This window comes from Nannospalax galili, unplaced genomic scaffold, assembly GCF_000622305.1.
Source record: "Nannospalax galili isolate Female #2095 unplaced genomic scaffold, S.galili_v1.0 scaffold2019, whole genome shotgun sequence".
NCBI classification, from domain to species: domain Eukaryota; kingdom Metazoa; phylum Chordata; class Mammalia; order Rodentia; family Spalacidae; genus Nannospalax; species Nannospalax galili.
Genome location: NW_008342625.1, coordinates 319,512 through 332,125, shown reverse-complemented (window position 1 = coordinate 332,125; position 12,614 = coordinate 319,512). Strand labels below are relative to the sequence as shown.

Here is a 12,614-nt window from a genome sequence, read left to right as displayed (position 1 = left end):
GGGGAGGGGCAGAGGGGGGAGGGGAGGAGACCAGGGAGTGGAGCAGTTCACATAGGATCTGAGTTTGAGGCATCTCGAGCAAAGGCCAGGTGGACATGACCCCAGAGTGCTCTAGGGGGGAGTTTCTCTGGGGATCCAGCAGTACTTTGGCTACTACATCTGCCACAGCACCTGGACAGACACCAGGCGCAGGCATGTGGAATGGAGTGCCACTGTACAGTCAGACCCTGGACAAATGGACAGATGGCTACAAAAGCCGTATGGAAGGATCAGGGCTATTTCCGATGGAGTCTATGTGCCACCTGGCTGGCTGCTTCGGCTAGGTGGCGCTGCATCCACCCACTGCTTTGCAGGAACTAGGGAGGACTGCCTAGCATTCTGAACTGGGCCTGTTTAGATGGTGTTTGCCCTTGCTCCAATGTGAACAATCACCTGCATTATTAGTTGGGATCAGGCAATCTTCAATCTTTCCCAAGCTCAATTATCTACTAATAGAAAAATCCCTCCATGGCATCATCCAGTAAGCACCTCTTACCTACTAGGCATCACACATGGTGCTGAGCGATCAACTTGTTCTCAAAGAACCCATGCCTTCTGGGAAGCAGAGGGATGCTTACCTGTGAGTTACTGCTCCATACTCTCCAGCCAAGGCCACCCGGCTAGCTGGGACCAGCTCCTGGCTCATGGTGCTTAAGATGGCTTCCCTGGAGGAGCCTGCCTGGAATACATCCATAATGCACCTATGATTACACAGGCCTTCGTGGAATGTCAAGTTCCTACCTGAGATCTGGACCAAGACAGCTGCAACCTAGAACTGGCTTTGACCTTCAAGATCAGATACACTTTGGAAGCAGGCAGCAGTAAGCCAAAACTAGTTCCTCCTGGAAGAGAGTGGAGGACGGTGTAGCTACCTAGAGCTTGAACTCCTGGCAATCGAGTCATGATATTGGGGCACATGATGCTTCCCCACATGGATGCCTCTGGTCACCACTGGCTCAAAGCTATTGAGTCACTAAGTCTCATTCTGCCAGCTCCTTTCAACAGACTGGCCAGAGCCCAAGAAACTCTGCTTGGATTGAGTTGTGTACAATGACAGTGCAGCCTTTCCATCCCCAGAAAATAGAGGCTAGAAAGGAGGGAGCCCATCTGATTTTCCTCGTTTCGGATCCCACCCCGCCCTTTGTGGGTGCTGGAAACTGAACTTGGGTCAAGTGCTCTTAACTGCTGAGCCATCTCTCCAGCCCTCAGTTTTCCTCATTTTATCAGAAACAGCTCCCAGGACCTAGGAAGCCGGCTAAGTACTAAGATTTGTAACATGGACTGAAGATGTAGTGTAGATAGTAGAGTGCTTGCCTGTAGCAGGAAGCCCTGGGTTGGATCTCCAGCACCAAAGTCATCCTCAATTACACAGCAAGCTCAAATGTGACACCAGCTGGGGCTGTATGCAACCTTATCTCCAAAAAAAACAAAAAAAATCTGGGGCTGGAAAGATGGCTCAGTGGTTAAGAGCACTGGAAACTCTTGCAGTGGACCCGGAGCCTGGATTTGATAACCAGCACCCACATGGCAGCTAACCATTCATAACTCCAGTTCCAGAGGATTCAACGCCGCCTTCTGACCTCTAAGGGCATTGTATGACATGGGTGCACTTACATACATGCAGTCAATACATTCATACATAAAAATAATAAAACATATATTTTTTGTCTTTTTGAGACACGGTCCCCAGGGCTGGGGTTAAAGGCATGTGCCACCACACTTGGCCTAAAAATAAAATATTGAAAAAAAAATCTGTTAACAATCAACAGTCTTTTGTGAATACAAAATCTACTATACCCACCAGGGCCAGTTTGAAACTCAGACTGGATATATCAAAAGATGTAGCTATTTGTTAGCTGCTGCCCCCGACCCCCACCCCAGGGCAGCAGTCTATCCACCTTCCCAGTCAAGATCAAAACAAGAAGCCACACTCAGTGCCCATCATGAGCTCCATGGCATCCAGTCAGATGCTCTGAGCAGGCGAAAGCACACTGGGTCTTGGCTACTATTCTGAACTCATCTTGCAGTGGCAGGGTAGAGACACTAAACACACTGAAAACTTTGGTTCAGTAGGGAAAATACTCTCCACTCTCTCAAAGCTGTGAGTGCTTCAGAGAGCTGAGTGCAGGGAGGTGACAGACAGCCTTGTACCTGGCAGCTGGGGGATGGAGAGGAACATGGCCCCTCCTTTCCGGGGAGGTCAGGCATGGAAGGAAGGACAAGGAAAGGACAGTTATGTGGCTGACCTCAAATGAAGTCGCCATCAGCTCAGAAGCCAGTGGTTTAGGTAACTGCCACTCAAGAGTGGTTATCGGACCAGAAAACCTAGAACTTGTCAGAAAGAATCACAGACTCTTAAGCCCTACTCTCCTGACCTGCCAAATCCAAAATCTGCCTCTGGATCTGATCCCCGGGTGGGTGACAGACATGTTACAATTTGAGACCGGCAGCTCCAGATGCTCATGTAAGAGAGGAAAGAAGCCTAACCCCATGGGCCCCTTTCCCACGGAAAGTCTGGAAAAACAGCCTGTCTCCAAAGAGTAGCATCTTGAGAAAAGCCTGCTCATGGAGTGGTGGGCCCTTACCGAGATGTTCCACATCATCTTGATGGCGAAGGGGAAGGTGGAGGCTCCTGCCTGCCCCTTCTCTGCCCACTTTGGGAGAACATCTAGGCTCTTCTCTGGAAGTCCCATGCACTTGGCCTTCTCTAGGTGCTGGGGCAATGTGGGCATGGTGGCTTCATATACAGCAGCACTACAGCCCTTGCCAATGGACTGTCCTATCAGGTAGTCCTCTAGCCGGAAGCCCTGCCAGTGTCTTGTGTCCAGTGGGTCAGGTACAAGCTTGTTTTTCTGAGTAAAGATCGCCTGTGATGAAAAAGAATGTCCTGTGAGTCAGGGGGTCGAGTAAGGCCACCATAACGCAAACACAAGACAGGGGCAAGGCAGTGAGGCAGGGTCCTAATTGACAGGGTCAGGGATCAGAAACAATGGCTGCATTGACTTTGAGTGCAAGCCAGCCTGCCTCTCTGCTTCATTATTTAGAACAGTCCTTCTCACAATGTCCCTTCACTGTGATCAGAGACAGCCCAAAGCAGAGCACTGCAAGGATGGAACTCCTGGGTCCTGCAGTTGCCACAGGGTCCTCTGCTGCCCCACTCTCTCGGTGCAGACCTGGGCTCTGGCTCCTGAATGACCACCAGGGTAGCGGGGTCGGCAGAGACACCAGGTCACTCTGGCAGGGGAGCAGGTAAAGTTAGGACTTCTCCTGAGCTGAGGCATTTAGTCCTGTCTTCTGCCTCTGAGGACTCTGCCAGGCTTCTCTGTTCAGAGGGCCAGGAGCACACACAGAGTTCTGACAGGAACAGAAGAAGACTCAGGTGCCTGCCTGGGCTGTTCTGTACCAGGTAGGACACCTGTTTCGCAAAGCTCTGGGCTGTTCCTCGCTTTAGGTGGTGATACCATCATTTCTGTCACCTAGGCTCTACCTTTGTCCCCAAACTGTCTGATCTGCTGAGCCCTTCTGTTCCAAGTTGGTCACCCACAAGAGTCAGAGAGCAGTCACTGGTGGGACACTCTTCTAGACTGCCCCATGGTCACTCTCTGCTCACTCCTGGGCTAGCTCACCCCATACTGCCTACAGAAGTCTTCCTCTGTTAATCATAAAGGTTACTCAATATGGCTGGCCTGCATACCTGCAGGTCCTCCATCTGTGGATTCAACGTACTAGGGATGGAAAATAGTCTTTAAAAACTCAGGCTGGATGTGGTGGCCACACACCTTTGATTCAAGCACTTGGGAGGCAGACAAAGGTGGATCTCTGTGAGATCAAGGCCAGCCTGGTCTATAGCCAGTTCCGGACCAGCTGGGGCTACAGGGAAACCCTGTCTCAAAAAGACCAAAAATCAACCAAACAACCAAACAAACGAACAAACAAAAAAAATTAAAAATTGTTATCGCTGAGCTACACCCCAGCCCTGCGCATATCTACTTACCCTTTGGCTGTGTCTCTCTGAATCTCTGCTCAAATTCTCCCCCAGGCCCCTGCTTTCTTGCTGTGCTCGATGCACCCCTATTTACACAAGTCCAGCTCAAGTCCTCTTCCTCCATAACCAGCCCTGGGGACCGGCTGGCCACAACACGTCGTCTGCAGTTCCAGGCACACAGTCGCCACAAGCCACTAGGCCATGCACTATGACTTCCAAATTTGATAAAGGCAGAAGCCTCTCCTCCCTTGCCAATATGCTCATAAACCCCATGGAACAGAAGCAGTATTTGTCGAGTAATCCTGCACCAACATAGTTGTGAGAATTACTTTTTTTCATTTAAAATTTTATTATGTGTATGAGTGTATTGCCAGCATGTATGTAAGTGCACCCGTGTTGTGCATTACCCACAGAGGTCAGAAAAAGGCATTAGAGCCCCTGGAACTGGAATTACAGTTCTTAGCTGCCATGTGGGTGCTGGGAATCAAAACCAGGTCCTCTGCAAGATCAGCCAATGCTCTTAACTCCTGAGCTATCCCTCCAGCCCTACGAATTAGACAATTTTAACTTTGTATTTTTATTTATTTATTTTTTTGGTCTTTTTGAGACAGGGTCTCCCTGTAGCCCCAGCTGTCCTGGAACTCACTATGTAGACCAGGCTGGCCTTGAACTCAGAGATCTGCCTGCCTCTGCCTCCCGAGTGCTGGGATTAAAGGCATGCACCACCATGCCCAGCTGTGATTCTGTTTTAATCTTTGAGGAATCACCATACTGTTTTCCATAGGAGCTGTGGTATGCAGGTTTTTGTGTGAACATGGCTTTTATTTCCCCAGGTAAATGCTCATGATTGCAATGATAGGGTGGTATGGTAAATGCATGTGTCATTTGGTAAGAGACTGCCAAATTAATTTTCATTTTACAGGACTACCAGCAATGTGCAAGTGATCCAGTCTCTCCATCCTCACCAGCATTTCATATTGCCCTTAGATTTTTTTTTTTTTTGTCTTTTTGAGGCAGGGTTTCCCTGTAGCCCCAGCTGTGGGGAGCCGCCTGCCGTCCCTGCAGACGCCATTACAAGATGGCGCTCACATCCGGTTCATGCTGAGCAGTAAATAAGTCAGTACGCATGCCCGAAGTAATTTTCCACCTTCTAGTCTCTGCCTACCTCGTGGCGTGATATGGGCTGATGAGTTTGCGACCAATCAAGAGTTGCCACGTCCAAGACGGGCTTACTAACCTATATAAGGGCTGGGTTTCCGACATTCGGGGTCTTCGCCCTGTAAGCTTATGCTCTCCCTCTCAAGATGCATTAAAGCTTTTCTGCAGAAGGATCCTGAGTGTGCCGCGTCGTTCTTGCTGGCGAGACGATAGCGCGGGACACCCAGCTGGTCTGGAATTCACTATGTAGGTCAGGCTGGCCTTGAACTCACAGAGATCTGCCTGTCTCTGCTGGCCTGTGCCACCATGCCTGGCCTGTCCTTGGACATTTTTATTTACTTATGGGGCTGGAGAGATGGGCCAGTGGTTAAGAGCACTGGCTGCTCTTGCAGAAGACCCAGGTTCAGTTCCCAGCACCCACATGATGGCTAACAACTATCCATAACTCCATTCCAGGGGATCTGATGCCCTCTTCTGACCTCTGCAGGCATTGTACAACATGGGTGTATTTACACACAATAAAAAAAAATTTTTTTTAAGCCAGTGGTGGTGCATGCCTTTAATCCCAGCACTCGGGAGGCAGAGGCAGGGGGGTCTCTGTAAGTTCAAGGCCAGCCTGGTCTACATAGTGAGTTCCAGGACAGCTGGAGCTACAGGGAGGCCCTGTCTTAAAAAGACCAAATACATTTTTTTAAAAAGATTTACTCATTTTTATTTTATGTGTATGAGTGTTTGCCTGTATGTGCACCATGCATGTGCAATGCTCTTGGAGGACAGAAGAGGGCATCAGATACCCTGGAACTGGTGGGTTACAGATGTGAGCTGCCATGTGGGTGCTGGGAACCAAACTCTGTAAAAGCAGTATATGCTCTTAACCACTGAGCCATCTTTCCACCCCTATCCTTAGTTTTTATCTTAGCTGTTCTAATAAGTGTGCATTGATACCTTATGTTTTATTTATTTATTTTTGGTCTTTTTGAAGCAGGGTCTTCCTGTAGCCCAGCTGTCCTGGAACTCACTATGTAGACCAGGCTGGCCTTGAACTCACAGAGATCCGCCTACCTCTGCCTCCCAACTGCCGGGATTAAAGGTGTGCGCCACCATGCCCAGCCTGATACCTTGTGTTTTAAATGTGAATTTTTCTTTTCTTTTCTTTCTTTTTTTTTTTTTTTAGGTCTTTTTGAGACAAGGTCTCCCTGTAGTCCCACCACCACACCTGACTAAATGTGGAGAGTGATTTTACACATCGTTTCATATGCTACCTGTCACCTGTACTACTTGTGCTTTTTCCATATGTTTCTTTGAGACAGGGTCTTACTATGTAGCTATGTAAGACACAGGAATTGAAATATGAGAAAAGGGTGGGTGAATGTTAAGCTTAGGAGGATGAATTTTAGTAAAAAGGAAACTAAAATCCTCTTTTACTTTAAGCAATATTTGTTACATCTTCATCCTTGGCTTCTGCCAGTTAAGCTGAGGCAGAAGACAGGGACAGGGACTAGGCCAGTTGTCACTTCTTGCTCCAAACTGGTGAGAGCTCAACATGAGACACTGAGGATGAAGAACCAGGCACTGGGAACAGGATGCTAGCAAGAGAAAAGCTGCTTGGTCCTCAGTTGTGTCTTTGAGCATGGTGCTTCATCTTCTACCCCCTTGGTCCTACCTTGTAAAAGGCAGGACTGCGCTAACTGGGCAAGTGGTTCCACACCCCAGGAAAAAGCTGGCCTCTGAGAAGAAGGCAGAGTGCTGGCAGCCAACAGCCTTCAGATGTGAACTGCAGTGCTGGCTCTTCCCTGGGTCTGCAGCCTGTCTGCAGATTTTAGATCTGTCAGCTTGGCATGAGCCAAGTCCTTAAAATAAGTCCCCAACTCTAAATATACATATCCTATTTGGTTGTGTTTGTCCAGGCGACCTTGACCAGAAGACTAGCTGAGCAGGAAGAGAGGTCTTCTGAGCTATTTTAAGAGTTTAAAAAGCCTAAGAATCCAGTATGTATTCAGTTGCCAGTGATAACTCTCAGCAGATTAACTAAAACATTAGACTTGCTGTGTCTTGCTATTACATTTTTACTGTGGTTTCAGCTATGACACTCACCCGCTGTTTGGCTAAACTGTGAAGGCAGCCTGAATCAGCAGAGGACACACAGACTTTACAAGCGGTGTATGTCATTTCACCTCTCTGAGTATGTGTCCTTCATAAACTGTGGATGACACCTACCTCAAAGGGATAATAAGACTGTTACAATTTTTAGAACATACATACAAAGCGTCCCGGGCGTGGTGGCACAGCCCTTTAATCCTAGCACTAGGGAGGCAGAGGCAGGAGAACCTCTGTGAGTTCAAGGCCAGCCTGGTCTGGTTCCAGTCCAGCTGGGGCTACAGGGAGATCCTGTCTCAAAAAGAAAAGATATACAAAGCATAGTACACCTCAATAATTCCAGCACTTGGGAGATGGAGATAGGGTCAAAAGTTTAAGGCCAACCTGAACCATACATGGAAGGACCCTGTATGTTCAAAAAAAAACAAAGAAAAAGAAAAATGAAAATTTACTCAAAGCCACTTGTCATGGGGCAACTCAAACTACAACTGACAGTTCATCTTCTGAAACACAGTTTGTAAAGAAACGGAAGGTGCTCGCCTATCAGGCCAGTAACAGTAACAAGTTGGCCTTAATTAACAGGTGATTTCCAAGGAATTTACAGTTCAAAGATAGATCTTAACCTTTCCTGTCCCCATGCCATACTCCTAGCCAGATAACCTAGGGTAGGTCTCATTGGCACGTAGTCCGGTCCCGCCTAGTATCCCACCCCTTGAGTTGCCAGATCACGGCTCAGGGTCCTGCCTTTCACAATACCCAAGCTCCTACACCGCCCCATCCCAAGGTGTACCCACAGACCTGCTCAGAGCCTACCATAAGAACTGCCCAGCTGGAAGTTCCGCCCCGGATGCCGCCCTCGGTTCTGTGCCCGTCCCAATCACAGCCCTGCCAATGAGGGATCAGAGCCCGCCGCCCAGACACGCCCCAACCCCACGCGCTGTTCAGAGTCCCATCTCCTCCACATTGAAAGCCCCTCCAAATCAGGGCTCCCAACGGCAGTCCCAATTGTAGACCCGCCCCCTCCGGCTCAGGATCCGCCCCCGACACGCCCCCAGCTCCCATCCTAACTGCAGCCCACCCCCCCACGCCCCATACCCTCAGGGTGTGCATCCAGTCTAGCGCCACCTCTTCCAGCGCCTGACCCCTTTTCTAGCTCCGCCTCCTTCTGATTCAGTGCCTTCCCTCCAGACACTCCCCGACCCTATTTCCGCTCCCAGCTATACCCCAGCCCCAGCAGCTCAGGTCCCCACCTCCACTCTAGCCCCACCCCCTCCAGCCCTGACTCTGTTCTTAGTTCCGCCTCTTTCTGACTCGCTCCTACCCCAATATCCACTCTCAATACAGCCCCGCCCCGTGAGACTCAGGTCCCGTCCCCCAGACACTCCCCACTCCAATCTCCGTTCCCAACTGTTGCCCCGCGCCCTGCAGCTCAGGGCCGGGCCCTCTCCCAACACGCACCACTTGGCTCCAGTCTGTGTAGCCCCACCCACTGCGGCTCAGGCCCTGCCCCGTCTCCCTTCCCAGTCGTAGCCCCGCCCCTGCAGCTCAGGGCCCACCCCCGACCACAACTCGGATCTCCGCTCCCATCTATAGCCCCACCCACTGCGGCTCATGCCCCGCCCTGCTTCCCTTCCCATCCGTAGCTCCGCCCCCTGCGGCTCTGGCCCCACCCCTGCTCAAATCTCCGCTCCCAACTGTAGCCCCGCCCCGTGAGGCTCAGGTCCCGCCCAACCAGACTCTCCCCTTCCAATCGCGTTTCAACTTTAGCCCCGCCCCTCGTGCCTCAAGCCCTGCCCCAGCCTCGATCTCATCCCTGCTGTAGCCCCGCCCCTGCGGCCCCGGCCCCGCCCCGTCTGGCCCCAAGCCTGCGCTCCCAGCCGCGGCCAGCGGACTCAGGCCCCCTGCCCGCGTGTCTGCGCTCACCTGGATCTCCTGACAAGCCGAGGCGGCCCGCCGGCTCTCCGCCTGCTTCTCCTCGATGAGGCCCAGCCCCAGCCCGAAGGCCAGGAAGACTGCTCGGCCGCCAGGGCCCCCGCCGCCCCGGGCCCGCACCACGAACTGCCTCTGGATCCGCGCCGCCAGCCCGGCCACCGACTGGCGGAAGAAGCGGTAGCGGTCGGGGAGCGGGAGCCCGAGCTGGCACTGCTGAGCTCCGGGGCCTGCAGCCCGGCTCGGGCGCTCTCCGCGGCCCCAGGCCACCGAGGGACCGGGCCTCCCCCAGCCGGAGGCCGGGCCAGGCTTGGCGGCAAAGCGCAGTAGCAGCGCCCGACCCAGCTGTAGGCCTCGGCCCAGAGCCTGTCGTACCGCCATGGTGGCGCTGCCACAAACGTCCGGAACGCGGATGACAACAAACTTGGGGGCGGTGCCTGTGCGCAGGCGCGATGGGCGGGGCTGACCGCGGCAGTTCCAGGGCTCGGCGCGCGAGGGCGCTGTGCACACATCTGCCCATCCCCTAGTCGAGCAGGTTTGCACTTTGGACCCAGGTGGAGGAGTTGCAAGTTGAATCTGGTCGTTGTAAACAACTTCAGTGGTCCTGGACTGAGTCGGTAAATTGAGAAGGGAAACTAATATTGTCATCAGTCACCGTTCCATGCCCTTTACACCTTGTAATTGACACAACTTTTCCCAACAACGAGGTAAAACTGACCATTTTGTAAGATAAGAAATGCTGTTTTCCAGGTTGCTTGTAGATAGTAGAGCTGAGATTGAAACTCAGGCTGCCCTGGTTGTCGAGGGCCTTGTCCTCCGAGTGTCCTCAAACTACAGGTCCAGGTCTTCTTAAGACTGAGGGAAGTCTTGCCCAAAGGCCAGTTTATTTTTCTCTACATATATATAGATATAGATATAGATATATAAAGAAAGCAATAGAACTGTCATGTGGGTGCTGGGAATTGAACCCGGGTCCTCTGGAAGAACAGCAAGTGCTCTTCTGAGCCACCCCTCCAGTCCCTCACCATCAGTGATGGTGGTGAACTGAGGTTCCTAGACAAAAAAAAGACTTACCCAAAGTCATAGATTAATGAGAAATCTTTGTTCCCTTGTTGCTGTTAAGGAATGGCTCACTGATAAAACTGATTATACTGTGTGGTATTTATTATTTTGTTTGAGACAAGGTCTTGGCTCATAGTGCTGGTTGGCCTTGAACCCTCTAGACCATGCTGACCTTGGACTTGGGGTCATCTGCCTGAGATTACAGATATTAAGCTGAATGTTTTATTTCTTTCCCTTGTCTTTTTTTTTTTTTTTGTCTTTTTGAGACAGGGTCTCCCTGTAGCCCCAGCTGGCCTGGAACTCACTATATAGACCAGGCTGGCCTTGAACTCACAGAGATCTCCCTGCCTCTGCCTCCCAAGTACTGGGACTACAGGTGTGCACCACCACGCCCAGCTCCTTGTCTTTTTTAAAATGGAAATTATTAATCTTTTCTATCAAAAGAATGATCATAGCAATGTAACCCTTGTAGTGCTATTTTGTAATCCTCCCACACCTTGTAAAACTTTTGTTTACAAGAAGGATTTCAAATATTTTAATCTCTTTCATCTAGTAAAACTTTTGTTTATGCAAGGTCCTGTAGCGATCCCTGAACTCCACCTGGAGCTGCCTACCCCTTTCCCACATTTCCTTTGTGCTGACTCTTTCAAAACCAACTGCTAGGGGCTGGAGATATGACTCAGCAGTTAGGAGCACTTACTGCTCTTGCAGAGGACCTGGGTTCAATTCCTGGCACCTACATGGCAGCTCAGTCTGATGCCCTTCTCTGGCTTCCTTGGGCACCACATGCATAGATGCACTAAATGCAGGCAAAACACTCATATAAATAAAATAAAAATAATCCAAAAACCCAGAACAACTAGCAGACCATAAAAAACTATGAGGTTAGACCCCAGCCATTGGGAAAAAGTCACAGTACTCTTGGGAGTTAGGATGAAACAGTTAAATTTTCTGCTTGGCGTGCTTTCTCCCTATCAGAATGAGGCAATCCACACTTTTGGAAAAGCAAAAGCTGCCTTGCTGAGCTACTTTTGTAATGGCCCCAAATGCAGTCCCCCAAATTGTAATGGCCTATGGGCGGGCTGCACTCTCTCTGGGCGCAGGGTGCGCTCACTCCCTGCGGGTCCGCAGACTTCTCCGGCGGCTGCTTTGGGTCCTGCTCTCTGGGAGTGTTTCCCGGCGGCTCGGCCCCAAGTCTCTGGAGCATCCTCTGCTACTGGAGCATTGTCCAGCCGGAATCCCGTCTCTATTTCACCCGTGTACCCTTCCTCGGGATGCAAGGCTCCTGGGCACTGAGCCACGCAGGGAAGGAGTACGGAGATGGCAAAAGCTAGTGTCCGTGGGTCGGTAACGGAGAGTGCTGCCCTCCAGGGGGATTAGGTCGCCGGTACACAAGACTCAAGGCTCGGCTCAGTCTGTGCTTACAGCTTTATTCTCTCTGGGACCCAATCTCTGGGATCCAGTCTCTGACCCAATCTCCCACTGTTAAGAGGAGGCTAGTATATTTTATACCATGGGGGTATTGGTAAAAGCTTTGGCTGTTAGATGCTTTGTGAGACATTCTATTTACATGTGGAAGTGGATTTCTGCCAGACAGTTGTCTGCTAGGAAAATTACAGGAAGGCATGGTATCTTTTCAGAGCCAAAGGCCATGTTTATGTCAGGGCATTTGTGGCGGCCACTTCAAAGGGAGAGAAAGGAAAGATGCCGGAAAGCACCTTGCTATGAAAAGGAGCCCACAGCACATTCCCGAGCTGCATGAGCTGTCCGGTGTGAAGGGGCTTCGACTTTTGCATAACAGAGGTCTTCCAACAATGGCCAAAGTAACTTCATTTTGTATAAAGCAGCCACTTTAAACTTCAAAAGCTAGAAAAACAGCCAGCTTCAAGGTTAAGTGCCTGGACTTAGTTGCTTTCCCTTAGAAGAGTGCTTTATTTAGAGTAGCTGACCTTGGTCACCTCCGAGACACTGCAGCTGCACTTAATCAGAAAGTGCCTTACTGTCAAGGTCTCTATACCTCTGTTAAGAGGATTAACACAAGCTTGTTCTGGCTTCTGTAGCTTGCTTATGTGCTAACTTGGGCATCCTGACCATAGGACCACTTATGTGTGATGAAATGCCTATGGTATCTGGTTTTTGCCTTTATAAGTTAGTTTCACCCTCCCCTCAGGGCCATGGGTCCTAAATCTGACTAAGGGACCATGGACGGCTATAGCCTGACCCTGTCTCAGAAAATGACAAAAAAAAAAAATTTAAATTGAGTCTGGTGGTCTTTTTCCCAGTGGTTTCAAACTCTGTAACACACTTTGTCCTACAGTTCTTTGTATGCTATCTCTGAGGTCCT

The 12,614-nt window shown here is 50.5% G+C and overlaps 1 protein-coding gene across 2 annotated transcripts in view; it reads right to left on the bottom strand.

Moving 5' to 3' along the window:
* Pink1 (PTEN induced kinase 1) overlaps positions 1-9,966 on the bottom strand; it is a 17,952-nt gene extending 7,986 nt beyond the window's left edge. For both annotated transcript variants that reach the window (XM_008838590.3, XM_008838592.3), the window contains exons 1-3: positions 9,203-9,966; positions 2,625-2,906; positions 618-718 (exon numbers count right to left, since the gene is read on the bottom strand). In XM_008838590.3, coding sequence (XP_008836812.2) covers positions 618-718; positions 2,625-2,906; positions 9,203-9,856 — 1,037 coding nt within the window. In that variant the 5' untranslated portion in view covers positions 9,857-9,966. The remainder of the gene's footprint in view (positions 1-617; positions 719-2,624; positions 2,907-9,202) is intronic.
* Positions 9,967-12,614: the final 2,648 nt, after the last annotated feature.